Here is a 13,866-nt window from a genome sequence, read left to right on the forward strand (position 1 = left end):
TTGCATCAGTGGGACAAGGCTGTACTGAATACTCTGACATAATTAGACTGATGTAAGACGCCTTATATAGACCTAACAGTGAACCATTCACCAGCCCTCAGTCTCTTTTTCATCTGCATGTCAGTCAATATACGCCACTCCCCCTAAGACTGTATGAGCGCAGTCGTTGCTACTCCTAATCTCATGGGCTGACCAGAATTTGACTCCAATCAAGGACTAGGGAAGGCTCGGGCAGCTCATTACAGCTTTAGACTGACACCTCTATGGAGAAAGGCAAGCCTCAGAATAGTAAGTGATAGTGCTGCTGCTAAGACTTGAGAGATCATGAAAAAGATGGAATGGATGAGATTGTTAACAGTAAGTGCTGGTAAATGCCAGTTAAATTGATGAAAAAAATACTTCCATACATAACAATTAAAATTTACATATTGGCAAAATAAGAAAAATGCTACTTAAGAACATGATCCAAGGACATTTATTTAATACATTTTCACATGTCATGTTGCCAATTTATTTCAATGGTTATAAAACTAACTTTTTGACTCAACATTTACTGTCACTAAATTCTTGTACTACCCCTTCCCTGATAACTTCCCACATCTGCGAACCTTTAAATCAATTAAAATGGAAAAACAATGCTTTAAAAAAATCTATATTTTACACCAAAACTGTAAAAATCAAATTCTGCCAAGCTACATCTGGGAACTTACTTGGCCTCAAAGTGCACAGGCTAGATAGAGCTATACACAGGAAAAAGCAGCATCTGTGTAGACTCCTCAAGTCCAGTTCCAAAAAAACCATCCTGTCCAGCCTCACACTTGTGATTTAGAGATTCTGGTATCACCTTGACAAACTCCTCTACACCTTCACATCTCAGAATTATCTGAATGGTGTCACTATCATTAATATACTACTGTGTGTACACACAATGTGGGTAGTTAAAACAAATTATAAAAGACAAGACAATCCAAGAAATTTTTACCCCTAAATCATGTATGCATCACTGCAGCTGTGACAGAAGCAGAATAGAAAGATCTGATTAAACTATCTGAGAAACATAACATTAGTAAAAAAGAGCACTTACCAAAACCAGCTATATCTAGAACACCAATGAAGAAAGAAGAGGTCTCAAATGGAAAACATAGATTTACTCTGTTTACCACATGATCAAAAAGATGACTATAAACAGTTTTTGCCAAGGCATCACGTGCATTGTTTGCTTGTTCTACTTTCAAGGGTACCCTAAAGAAAAAAAAAAGACATCATTAAGTTTCCGAATCTTTTCATCGTTAAGTACTTGACGCTGCAAGAACGGAGGAAGAAGTATTTTTATTAAGGCATAGCACCAGAACACTGAAAACCTAGGCACTAGTCCCAATTAAGACACAGTCTTCTTGTGTGATCCAATCACTCTCTGCTTAACAATACTAGGATAGATAAATCTTCGTAACCATAGGCATGTTGTGAAGATAAACTCACACACCACAGTGGAAAGTGCAATAGAAATACATAATTCAATACAACAAAAATATTCATCCGCTACCACTACGGTGATGTCATCATTTCATTTTTGCTTTGTTTTTATTATAGCTTTTACAAAGACTAGGACATCTCTTCCTCAGTAGTGGGAAGGGAGACACCAAACTAAAGCGAAATGTCAATTTGTTTATATGCTAAAAAGGAAAGTTTGTTTTCTTAATAGTCTGGAAAAGGAGAACATGTCCTTTGGCTTTTCATCCTTTGATTCTCAGCCCTTACATTGCAATGTGCTCTTATAAGTCTATTTCCCAGCTTCACATTCTTTTTCTTGGTTTTACAGTTTAAAAAAAACTGTTTATAACATCAAATGTTACAAAATATATGCTCAAAAAGATTCCAAACGCAACTGTGTAAATCTAAAGCCAGTTAACTAAACCTATGTTTGAATGCATTTTAAAATGCCTATTTATCATATTGGCTTTATGAAGTAGCTGTCCAATCTCCTGAGAACATAAATCTTTTCAGAGCTCTTTGAAAGATTTACATATGAAAAATTACATAGGAATAAAGGCATTACATCATCTGGACATCACAAAAATATTGCTAAGCCTACAGAAATCCATCAAAGAGTGAGATATTTACATGCACAATAAGTTACACATGTACAGCTATTACTATAAACCAACACACTACTGGACATATTGGAAAAGGCAACTCACGCAAAGAAATGTTGAGCTTCACCCAAAGTCCAAATATGGAAAATGATTTTGATGTATTTTAATGTGGGGGGGAAAAAACCACCCCACAAAACATATGCTCAGCCCCAAATCCTATCACTGAATCAATCAGAAAAACTCCCACCATCTTCAGTGGTTCAGGATCAGGCTAAGCAAAATTTTGCATGGAAAATTTTAAATCCCCAACAAAATATGCCATAAACTTCTTTTAAAAGAAAAAATTAGAAGGTATCAACAGAGCTTTGCCGATAACGGTTACTACAAGTTTGCGCAGGGTAAGAAAGGCCTGGAATTTAATTGTTCTTAGCAGAAAGACTACCCTTCAGACCTTCAAGTAGGAGTGGGAAGAATGACTGTTTGGCTGGGTGGCTGAATGATGGGAACAAGGCTTTATGCTGGAAGGGTTGGGGTGAGGGAAGAAGAAAACAGCTGCAAAAGGGGTCAGTGTGGTCACTAACTGATGCCCTAGTAATTCAGGTTTAAAAAGGGACAATTCTGCACCTAAAGCCTCCCTTTTACTGTTGAAGCAGGCCCTGCCTGCTCTGCCTCCCCTTTAGGTGGTATACCACCAGGCTGGGTCAAGATCTGCTGTGGGCATTACCCATGTATCTTTTTTGTAAGAGGCTGGAAAGGAACTTTTCCTTCGTGCTAGACTAGACTGGGTGAAGTCTAGTTCTTTAACATTCTCCAAAGCGGGTCTAGGAAGGGTTGTGTTCATGCATGGCATAAAGTGTGGAAGGCCATATGTCGCAACTCTATTTAAATGAAGCACAGATGACTACTGCAGGTATTCCATAGGGAAGGCATACAGTGATTGGCAAATGATTTGGAGAAGGACTCAAAAAGAGTTAGGTCAAGGAATGAAAATGGGGTGGTTGGAGACACTGTGACTGGTATAACAAGAGCCACCCACCCCCATTCTTCTAGCCCTCCTTAACTCCCCTACAATGGGGGTAGATGGTAATGTCCTGGCAATGGATTTGCTGGAGGGACCTGGATGAAAAAAAATAGATGCCAGCAATAAATTTGCAGGAGTGACCAGGACGAAAAAAAGGGGTAAAAGTCCTCTGGGTAATTATAGAATAAACATGGGGTTACCTGCACTGTACACTTATCTGCCACGTCAAATGTCTCCTCTCCTTCCTTGGGCATAGCCAAGCAACAACTGTATATCTTTGTGTTTAAAAATATCAGGCATAAATTGGGATGAGTTGAATGGCTACAGGCATTGGCAATTATGCTGGAACTAAGGGTGCTTGGGTGGCTGCTGTACCTCTTGCCTGGAAGGAGTAACAACAAACACCAAATGCATAAGTTCCATGGTCTCCTTCATCAACACCCCAATCCCATGTTCCACGCCCATGGGCATTGTTATTTGAATATGGAACTTCTCAAATGAACAAGAATACCGTCAGCCCCAGCCTCCATCATAACTAAAACATTTGCTATTGACATCCAAGTAAGAGGTCAAGGATTTTACAATTATGAAGCATTAGCTACCGTATCACCGATACAGAGTTCTCTTTCAGTTTGGGCTGAGAACAACTGATAGCTATACGGTGTAAGCTTACTGACTCTGACCTATCTACATCATGGTAGTTCTGTATATCTATAGCAGTGTTAGTCTCCTTTCACAAACACTACATTCTCTAAAAAAATGTTATCAAAGACAGTACAGTACTTCTAATGTAGGAGATCACTTTCTATCATTAATGAGAAATTAGGAAAGCAAAGACTCCATTCATTATGGACAACAGCAGCCACATTACATTAGACAGTAATTAGCCTTAACACAATCTCTTCTTCCACTAAGTATCTCCTGATTTATCTTATGGTAACAAGTACTGACAGGAATCTGATCTTATAAATAGAGGCAAGGTACCTTTACATTCCCTTTTGATATATTTAAGAGATCAGCCTGGTAATCTTCACAACAATTCATGTCAACTGCAGCTCTCTTATATAATCTAGTATACCATAATTATTTAAGATGGTAACAGCTTTATCTAAAAGGTATGTAAAGTGTTATACAAAACTGAGGCATTAAACCACTAACATGTGTAGCTAAGAAACTGCTACAGTGTTTATTCTATTAAAATATTATCAAGATTGAACTGCTGCTGCAGTGTTAATTCCAGGACTGCACAAAACAATTACCAGGAACACTTACTGCAAACAGAAGAAACCCATGGAGAGAGAAATAACTGGGTCTACAAATGCATTTTCATAGTTTAGAGCACAGAAACCATAGAAGAATTATAATCTAGCATCAAGTGACTGCAATGTGGTCGGAGAGTTATTAGGTACTAACACAAAGTAAAAGGCAAAAGATTGGGGCAATCTGAAGAGAAACTTAAGTACAGGCAGTCCCCGGGTTACGTACAAGATAGGGACTGTAGGTTTGTTCTTAAGTTGAATTTGTATGTAAGTCGGAACTGGTACATATTGTAGGGGAAACTCTAGCCAAACATTTCTCCAGAGCTCAGTTTTATTCTCCCACACCTCACTTCCCTCAGTCCTTTATTTTCAAGCTGAGGTGTCTGCTGAGAAAAGCCGCTCTGCGTCTCCCTGGTCTGCTGGGGGGGTGGGGCACTAGCTTCACATCTCCCTGGTCTGCTGGGGGGAAGCAGCTAGTGCGGGGTTGCCTCACCCCGTTTGTAAGTAGGGATCCGATGTAAGTCGGATCCATGTAACCCAGGGACTGCCTGTATATGTAATAATGCAGTATCATCATACTACTTACTACTTTCTTCCCTCCCAATCCCTGTTTTCTTCATCCTGCTGAGCTGAAAGTAAGAAATCTCTTTCTTCCCTTTTCTTGGTTGGTAGGAAAGAAAGCTTCCTCTTACTCTTCCCACTTTCTCCTTCAGTCTTCACTTTCCATACTTGTAAGAGAAAAGGGAAGAATTCCCTCCCCAGCTTTTTCTGGCTTCTGAGATGCAGCAAATGCATTTCCTACAATAGAGGTCATTTGATCGGTGCTCAAGTGTAAGGAGACTTTTTTGTGATCCAAAAATCAGATCAAGATTGAGAGTAGTTAGTACCAACTGCTTGTGAGCTCTATGTTGTAACACACCTCTTTAAAAATACGAGATATGCCTAACAGAAAATACCATACAAAATACAGATTGCATGCAGTCTTATGGATTAACAGTGAGAAAAATTAAACCTTAGCTAAGAATGAATAAGAAGAAAAATAATAGAATTACTATCCTTCCAAATGTATTTCTAATAAAGACTACTAATATCATGAAGTGCAAAACACACATGTGGTGCTACTACATGACTAAGCAAAGAAAAATACCATTGTAAAACATTTTACACTTTATCATCCTCTCCAAGCAGACTACCTTGCACGGTTCTTGTTTCAAAGGATGAATGGAGGAAGAAAAGCTGAATATCCAACAATACCAATGTGCATTCATTTTGAGAGGACTAACAGATTTTATATCCGAACACATTATTTCTACCTGTAGATATTCTGGATATGCACTGCAAGACATCAGCCATTGCTCTTTCAGGGAGGCTAACAAGGACAGATAAATTTAGTGTTACTGGCAAGTCCCCTTGGCATGTCCACTTCAGATTAATATTTAATGAAGTGATGAAGAAAGCATTTGACACAGTCTTTCTTGCTGGCTCTATTGTGCACAGCAGAACATAACCTTTGTTATGCTCTGGGCACAGATACTTCAGCTGAGCTATTTATTCATTAAGACCTATTAATTCTCATGTTCTTCAATGTTCTTAGGATTTACATTTCTTTAAATATAGGAGAAAGCATTGTTGTATAATTACTGTAAAGTATTATTTTTTAACATTTTCACTAGTAAAGCCTAAATATTTTATGAAAATCTAGTGCACATGAATTGGCTTCCTTTGTAGATTCAATAAAGCACAAGAAAAAGAGACTAGTTTATTAGTGCGTGGTTTTCTTCGTTAAACAACTTTAGAAAAAAGCTGCAGCATAGGACGTAATGCATTGATTTCAAGTTGACAGAGCTGTTCTTTCTAATCCACAAAGTAAAATGCTGTGAAAACTAAGCAGTTAGAGATCAACTGGCATAACAGTATAGCCACTTAGGGTTGCAATCTTTTGAAATAACCCTGACACAATGCTAACAGGTGCTACTAATGAAAACATGCCGGATTCCTACCCAAGATACGTAGACAGGCCTGGCAGTTTAAAAACAATCATTTTAGTTGTAAATTGAACAAATCTGATCTGGAAAACCATTGTAACAGTCATGTTTCAGAGAAAGAAAACCACAGTGACATTTGGAACAGCTCCCATATGTGAAGATGCTAAAGAAATTAGGGCTCTTCCATCTTAGAGAAGAGACAACTAAGAGAAGATATGATATCCTCTCTACCTATACTTCAGGCTCACTTGCGGATATTAATAGGAAGCAGGCTTAATATAAACAAGAGGAAGCAATGTTTTCACACTGACTACAATTAACTGGTCCAATTCGTTGTAATTGGAGGTTGGGATGAACAAATGTATAACAGGGTTTTAAAAAAAAAACACCTAAATAAGTTTATGAAAGATCAGCATTGGTTATTAGCCGAGAGGGTCAGGGATTCATCCCCGTGTTCTGGGCATCCCTAAACATCCAACTGCCAAAGCTGGGAGAGGAAAACAGGAATCAATCATCCCATAATTGCACTGTTCTATTCGCTCCCCCTCAAGTTCTGGTACTGCTCAATGATGGCAACCATGGGCCTTTAATCAGTACCAGAATTCTTATGCTCTTAAAACATTTTTGGGAAAGCTGGTTCTGCCTGCTCCAAAGGATTTGGAACACTCCTTCACAGATACCTCCTCCCACCCCTGCCTATATCCCACCCCACTGTAATTATTACCTTCAGTGGCCATCCTGAAGTTCTTACTATTGAGAATGTACAAGCAGTATGAAGTGTTCATAGCATTGCCTCAAGACTCTGATCATTTATTCTAACCAGAAATGAGAGGGAAGGCCACAAATAAAAAGCCACTTCATATAAAGAAAGATGCAGGCTAGAAAGCACACATATTATGGAGTGCAGAATCAATCTTAATGGAGACCTACAATACTGAATCTGCATTAGTAAGATTCATGCCTGGAGACCATCCTAAATAGCCTTCAGTCAAGAAGCAGGCCTCCACTTTACCTCATTTACAAAAAATTCTCTACAGCAGTTCAAACAACAGACTTGCCTATATTCATGTTGTGGTGCGCAACTGCACTAGATCCCTAAAGTTCAAAGTAGAACCAGAAAAATCCAGTGACTCCAAGTACTTTAAGATCTTTTCACTTCATAAGTGTGATATAAAATAAATGTAAAATAAAAGACCATAGTGTGATGTCCCAAAGTTAAACCAAATTATTGCTCATGTTCCCAAATCATTTGCTATTTTGCATAGGTATATACCACTTATTCTATTTTTGAAACTATTCCAATGTTTAGTGCCACAAAATAGAAAAAAATATAATAGCAATGAGTAATATTTTACATCTCAAGTTATTTAAATATTTAATAAAAATCTATATAATAAAAAGAACTACTAAATACTATTTATTTTTAACAGGTACATTTTATATCATTTAGTAAAATCTAACTACTGAAACAATTACCACAAACAATCAGTACAACCTCCATTACGTACAAGATAATATTTCCCACTTCCATCTTCATTTGCATCTTGAAAGGTGCAGCCCACTTTTTATTAAAGACACTGTATTTAAGTAAGCATTATCATCCTAATATTGATTCAGGTTATACTGTACTTAAAAGTGGTTAAGCATTCACCTACATGGCTGGCCCTTTCTGAAGCATATAAACAAAAGGCTGAATTATCTAACAATTTACTTTTTTTGCTCATAACTGCAATTTTTATTACATGGATACTATCCACCTGCTATAGCTGAAGATGGGGATGAGAGAATAAAAATGCACAGGGTGGTAGGTATTTTATTTACTGTTTTCAAGTACTTTGGTAAGAGAAAATGTACTATTTATCATATTAAAGCAATAAGAAAGACTGAGAAATCCTGAATCAAAATCCATGTTTTAGAAACTATTTACAGACAAGCAGATGTGTGTTCAACAATGAAGAGCTGTTAACAAAAAAAAAAAAAATCAATAATCACCTTTGCAATTTATTTTTAAATGGGCTACTTTTGCATTTAGAGCTGTATAGTGCAGTGATCTGAACTTACTTTATAACTGTTCCTTTGGTGCCCCCTGCTGTTGTAAGCATGACTCTCGTGGTTAAGCTGATACGCAGATCATCCTGATCCAAACCTAGCAATTCTGCACAATATTCTAAAGACTGACTAGATTTGTTCTTCAGAATACATCCACCTAATGAACAAGTTAAGAAAGGGTGTTACAACAAAACCAGATGAGATAACAATTAGTGTCTATATATTTTTTTAAAAGCATCAATTCATAACTGTCAGACCCTTCAATGTTCACCTTTATAATATTGACAATTTAGCATTTGCACACTATTTCCAAGATGTTTGAGCAATATAAACAATAAGTATAATATTATTTAGCTATTCATTAACTGTTCATTGCCAGGCATCAAAATATTTGAATTCTTTAAATGCCTAATAGTTTTGAGAGTAAATGTAATGCCTGGGAGTAAACTGGTCTCAACTGAAATGCCACTTTTAAACATAACTTTTATAAATCAAGTCTTTGTATAAATGCATATCAAAAGTGGAGTCCTACCCCAGACTAATGTATACAGTCCATCAAAGCTAGACTACCTTTCTGCAAGTTTCAGCGAATCTGATAGACACTGTACGAGAGTACATAGAGGGAGAATAGATGGGATTTTACTCACATTTTTTACCTCAAAGATTTTATTCTAGAAAACAGTGTGAACTGTAAATTTAAACAAATGACACTGCCCTTCTAGATTCTCCTCCATCTTCTCCACTCAGATATTCCATGTCTTCAGGCCTCTTCAACTCATTCTTCCTCCCTATCTGTCTCCTTTCTTCACCCCTCTCTACCACACTCCCTTGGAGTAACAAACTGCCCCTTACTACACCCAGCTCAATGCCTATCTCTCTCAGCCTTGTCTTCTTTCATATTTTCCACACCCCATTTATGCCTGAATCAGGAAGTAATTTCTCTAACATTACTCTTTACTTGTACTCCAAATATAATTCTAAACGTTCCTCTATACACTCATTCAAATATGAATGTGGTTGTGCAGGTAAGGGAAGAAATTTTAAAATAACCCTATCTTGACACCTTTACACATACACAATTCTGCACAAAGAATATTAGATAGCAGTTAATTTAATAATCATGTAACCACATTAATTTTTTGCAGTTACACAATTATCCAATAGCCCCAAGGGGCAAGGCCAGCAGCCAGTGTGCTCCTGGTCCTACTCCTGGGGAGCCCCCTGATACAGAAGCAGCAGCTTGGGGCGGCATCAGCCCCGTCTGCAAGGAGCATGGGCCTGCCATGGACAGAAGCTGCTCTATGGCAGCCTCTTCTTCCCCCTCCTCCCTCGCACTGTTGTCTCTATCTGCTGCCTCTTAAGCTAGCTCCCCTGACCACTAGCTCCTGCCTGCCCCTACCCCTCTATGGGAGGCAGCAAGGGAGAAGTGGCTTCTTCAGCAGCTGATACACGTGGGGAATCAATAGAATTAATTAATAAACCCAGGCTTATCAGTTAATCGTGCCTTACAAAGCATTTTTCTATCATGGACAAATTCAATGCGTGTCAAGATTGGGGTTCTCTGAAGTCCCGTCCAAAAACAGAACAGCAATAACTAAATTGAAAAACAAGAAGGATACCAAAAAATGATAAACAGAACCTAACAAAAATCTCGTAAGTATCACAGTAAGATTACCAGTTTCACAGTTGTTCCTAACTTCCACTTCCCAGCCTTCCTATACTATCAATTTATATCTCTGCTGATTGGACTCTATGTACTCTCTTTCCTACCAATTTTAAGACTATAAAGATGATTATTATGTATCTTTTTAATGCACTCTTACTTTCTTCACCCTAAAATTACTAAAAAGGAAGTTATTTCTCCATATCAAAGTAAATAACCAGGTCCCTAAGATAAGAAATGGTGGTGATAGGAGTAAAAATCAAGCTAGGAATTTTTAAAAAATTGCTTGACAGGTAAATTTTCAAAATACAGCAGTGCAAAAATACCTTTTCTGACTTGTATCAAAAACTTTCCAGGAAATTTTCTAGAAACATTTTCATGGGGACTAACTATGTTTGTAAATTTTTTGATAAAATTAGAAAACTGTACTTCAAAAGAAGAGGTTGATAATGCAGAGCCAGATTCATCGTGGCTATGGAACAGATATTGAACAGGATTTGCTTCAGAATGCAGTGTGCAGTTCACCTCAGTCATCCAGTCAAAAAGCTCATACACTTTTAGACTATCATAATTAAAAAAATTCATCTAACCTGAAGTACTCCCAGCTTCCTCAAAATCAATATTTCCAAGGTGAAGGACACCAGCTACTACTCTGAACAGATCAAGTTTCTCTGCATCATCCAAGCCAATCTTTTTCATTGCTGTGCACATTCTGTTGAAGTCTCCGTGGTCATCTAGTAGCGGATCCTTCAGGGAACCTGCTTTTAGGTACTATTAAAAAGAGCAAGAAAAGCAGACAATTTAATCAAATGATTAAATTCAGCTTATGAACAAGCAGCACAAAACATGCAAAAACAAAACTATAAACCAAAGAAAAGGATTAGAGCTGTTACTATGTATACATGCTTAAAAATACTATGACTTCCTTTCAAGGGTCCAGATTTATACTTGACTCTCAAGTTTCTTACAGAATAGGAGAATTTGACAGCTAGGGAAGGAGAAACAGGAAAACAGAAATGGTTCACTGGCTGATAGCATGGGAGATGGCAAAAAGTTGAGAAAGGTTCAGTATATGAACCAGGGAGGATTTCTAAGCTTTGATGAAGAAAGAGAGTTTGAGGTACTAATCACAATGTTGATATTGGATGACACTTGCAGAAAGAAGAAGAGGGGGCTACAGGATGATTCAGAAGTTGAGATGACTGGAAGACTTTCATTGCGTGGTTGACAAAAATATACTTGCTTGCATTTCCTGTTCAGAAAAGTATATTTATCTGCAGTGTTTTAAAGATTTAAAAACATGCATCACTGAAAATTATATTCATATTTTACTGTTGTCTTGACTAGTCTCCAATATACCAGAATGCCACATATCTGCATTAGTCCAAGGTAGCAGACAGTAAACAACAGTATTTAGCCAAAAGTCTAAATTAAGGATGTAGTACTGCATGCAATTTTCAATTTTAGAATTACGTTTTGAAATGTTTTAAACTTTAAATAAGAGTCCACATAATAGTCTGTATGTGAAAACACTATTGTCATATCAGAGTAAAATAGTGCATGCATCTGAAAGATTCACATCAAACAGCATTTAAAACACACACAAAAATTCAACTAAATGATCTAATTATGTAAAATGATCACCTCATCTTCCTGATAAGGAAAAGAAAAATAATTTAAACATTATTTCACTATTCAGCTATTTCTATTAAAATATATATAGCATAAACAATTTTAACACGTGACAGAGCAAAGACCATATCCTGCCTAAGAAGAACTGGACAATACAATAGTTTCCAGTTAGACAGATAGACTTGAGATTCTAGTGTACTATGAAAACTTGACTTTTTCTATTACTCCTCAGTAAACAGTTTGTTATCTAATCCCAAAGAAATGTAGTTCTTTAAAGACTAGGGCATAACATGTAATGTATTATTTTTTCAATATCACCTCTTCCTTTTAAGTAAATTTTAATTTAGACTTTTTAACAATTGTTTTAAACTGAACTTTGGTATTAAAAAAAAGCATCCACCAACTAACAGTATTTCTATTGCTCTGCAGCACTCATAACGAATAATTAAATATTTTCTCCAACTGGCTTAATTATCTGCCAAATAAGACATTCATGAGGATGCCTGACAGCCTGGTGCTAGAAAATCAAAATTTAATGCTCCCTGTCCCCTCAGAAATTAGCAATAAAACACTCCAAGGTGCACATTAATAGGCTGTTAATACATGTGTGGGATGCACATTCAGGCATTCAACCGAAGGTCAAGGACAGTGAGCAACCTGAGAAGTTCTGCAATAGCCTTGTTGAACTACCTGAAGAGGCTTACTATAATTTGAACATCAGATCCAGATATTTAAATTACAGTTACAATTTAATTAGGGGATTTTTGTGAGGGGGGTTTGTGGGAGCAGATGTGAAATTTCAAATTCTACTCTGAAATACATTGCTCCACTACAGAAAATCATTCCTAATAGGAGAATAAGAGAAAACCGCTGAGAAAAGAGTGTGGTGAAAAGAACATGCTCTTCTTGGTGATGAAGTTATAATTGTGCTTAAAGAATTAGTAAAAGTGACTATGACACCACTCAAAAGGCCTAACCAACCAGTGAGATCATGGCTTTTCAGTGTCCCAATCACATTCCTAACTAGGTAACTACCATGAAATAAATTATTTAATAAAAAGAGAACTCAATCTCAAATGCAGGCTTTACTTGCATTTTCTGTTTCTCTATTTCTGCATCTAGCTCAGAACAATGTAATTAATTTTACAGTAATTACAAATAATTCTCTGGATAAAACTACCATAACCAGCTATTAACAAAAACAATGCAAAAAAGGCGGTCAAAAACTTGAAAGCAGTAAACAAACATTGTTCTGCAAAATACCACTAAGAGAAATGAGAATTTAAGATAGCATTCTGTACAAGGCATTTGTTTTGTCACCATTCAAGATCTGCTGAGCCATTAAGACAAATACAGGTGTTATCAAGGCTCGACAATTAGGGCAATCTACTCGCCCGTGGCGAGTAGATTTTAGCCCGGCACGGCGCCGCAGTGCAATCAGCGCATGCGCAGACCAGTCTCTGCACGTGCAGCGTGCCAAACCAAGCGGCTGGCGAGTGTGACAATATAGTGTGATAAAACAGAAAAAAAGGAATTAAAAAAAAAATAGGTTACAATTTAGCTTATAAATTTTTGCTTTTAAAGTCCCATATTGAACCTGATAATAAAATATTAACAATGATTAAAAAAAACTAGCCCTTTAAATATGCTAACCTTGACAGTTTACATTTCAGTAGGTGAAAAAAGAAACATTTAATTTTATTCTAAACAAGTGAGATCTACATTTTTAACATTATCCACATAAGACAGTAAATTGAAGTAACTACAAATGTGGAAAATACACCATACCTCAGGACTTTTGCGATTCTGCAAAATTTGCTTGTCTGTGTCTTTAGTAGCAAAGTATCTAGTGCAGCCACGGTTTAAATACTATAACGGAAGAGGGAAAATCATGTCACATTATAAGTAAAATTAAAAAGCAAGAATAAAATTAGTTCATAATCTAGTGCTGAAATTCAATTACTAGTTTATCATACTATCCAAGAAGTGTATTACATAGCCTATCTTCAATGTTTGACACCAATCGCACACTATCAGAGACATTCAGTATTATAGCCTTGAAAAGTTAAACGAGATCTTATTTATACAATGAGATCACAGAACTGAAATATGAGAACAAAGTTCTGATTTTAAAGTAATTTAATTCCAGCAAAAGTACTTCTTA

At 36.8% G+C, this 13,866-nt stretch overlaps 1 protein-coding gene across 7 annotated transcripts in view; it reads right to left on the reverse strand.

Annotated features, from left to right (window-relative positions):
• MYO6 (myosin VI) overlaps window positions 1-13,866 on the reverse strand; it is a 163,085-nt gene that overhangs the window by 74,289 nt on the left and 74,930 nt on the right. For all 7 annotated transcript variants that reach the window (XM_075923798.2, XM_075923797.2, XM_075923796.2 and 4 more), the window contains exons 10-13: window positions 13,491-13,571; window positions 10,661-10,841; window positions 8,420-8,564; window positions 1,085-1,242 (exon numbers count right to left, since the gene is read on the reverse strand). In XM_075923798.2, coding sequence (XP_075779913.1) covers window positions 1,085-1,242; window positions 8,420-8,564; window positions 10,661-10,841; window positions 13,491-13,571 — 565 coding nt within the window. The remainder of the gene's footprint in view (window positions 1-1,084; window positions 1,243-8,419; window positions 8,565-10,660; window positions 10,842-13,490; window positions 13,572-13,866) is intronic.

The sequence above is a fragment of the Pelodiscus sinensis genome, chromosome 3 (genome assembly GCF_052426305.1).
Source record: "Pelodiscus sinensis isolate ZL-2025 chromosome 3, ASM5242630v1, whole genome shotgun sequence".
NCBI lineage: Eukaryota > Metazoa > Chordata > Testudines > Trionychidae > Pelodiscus > Pelodiscus sinensis.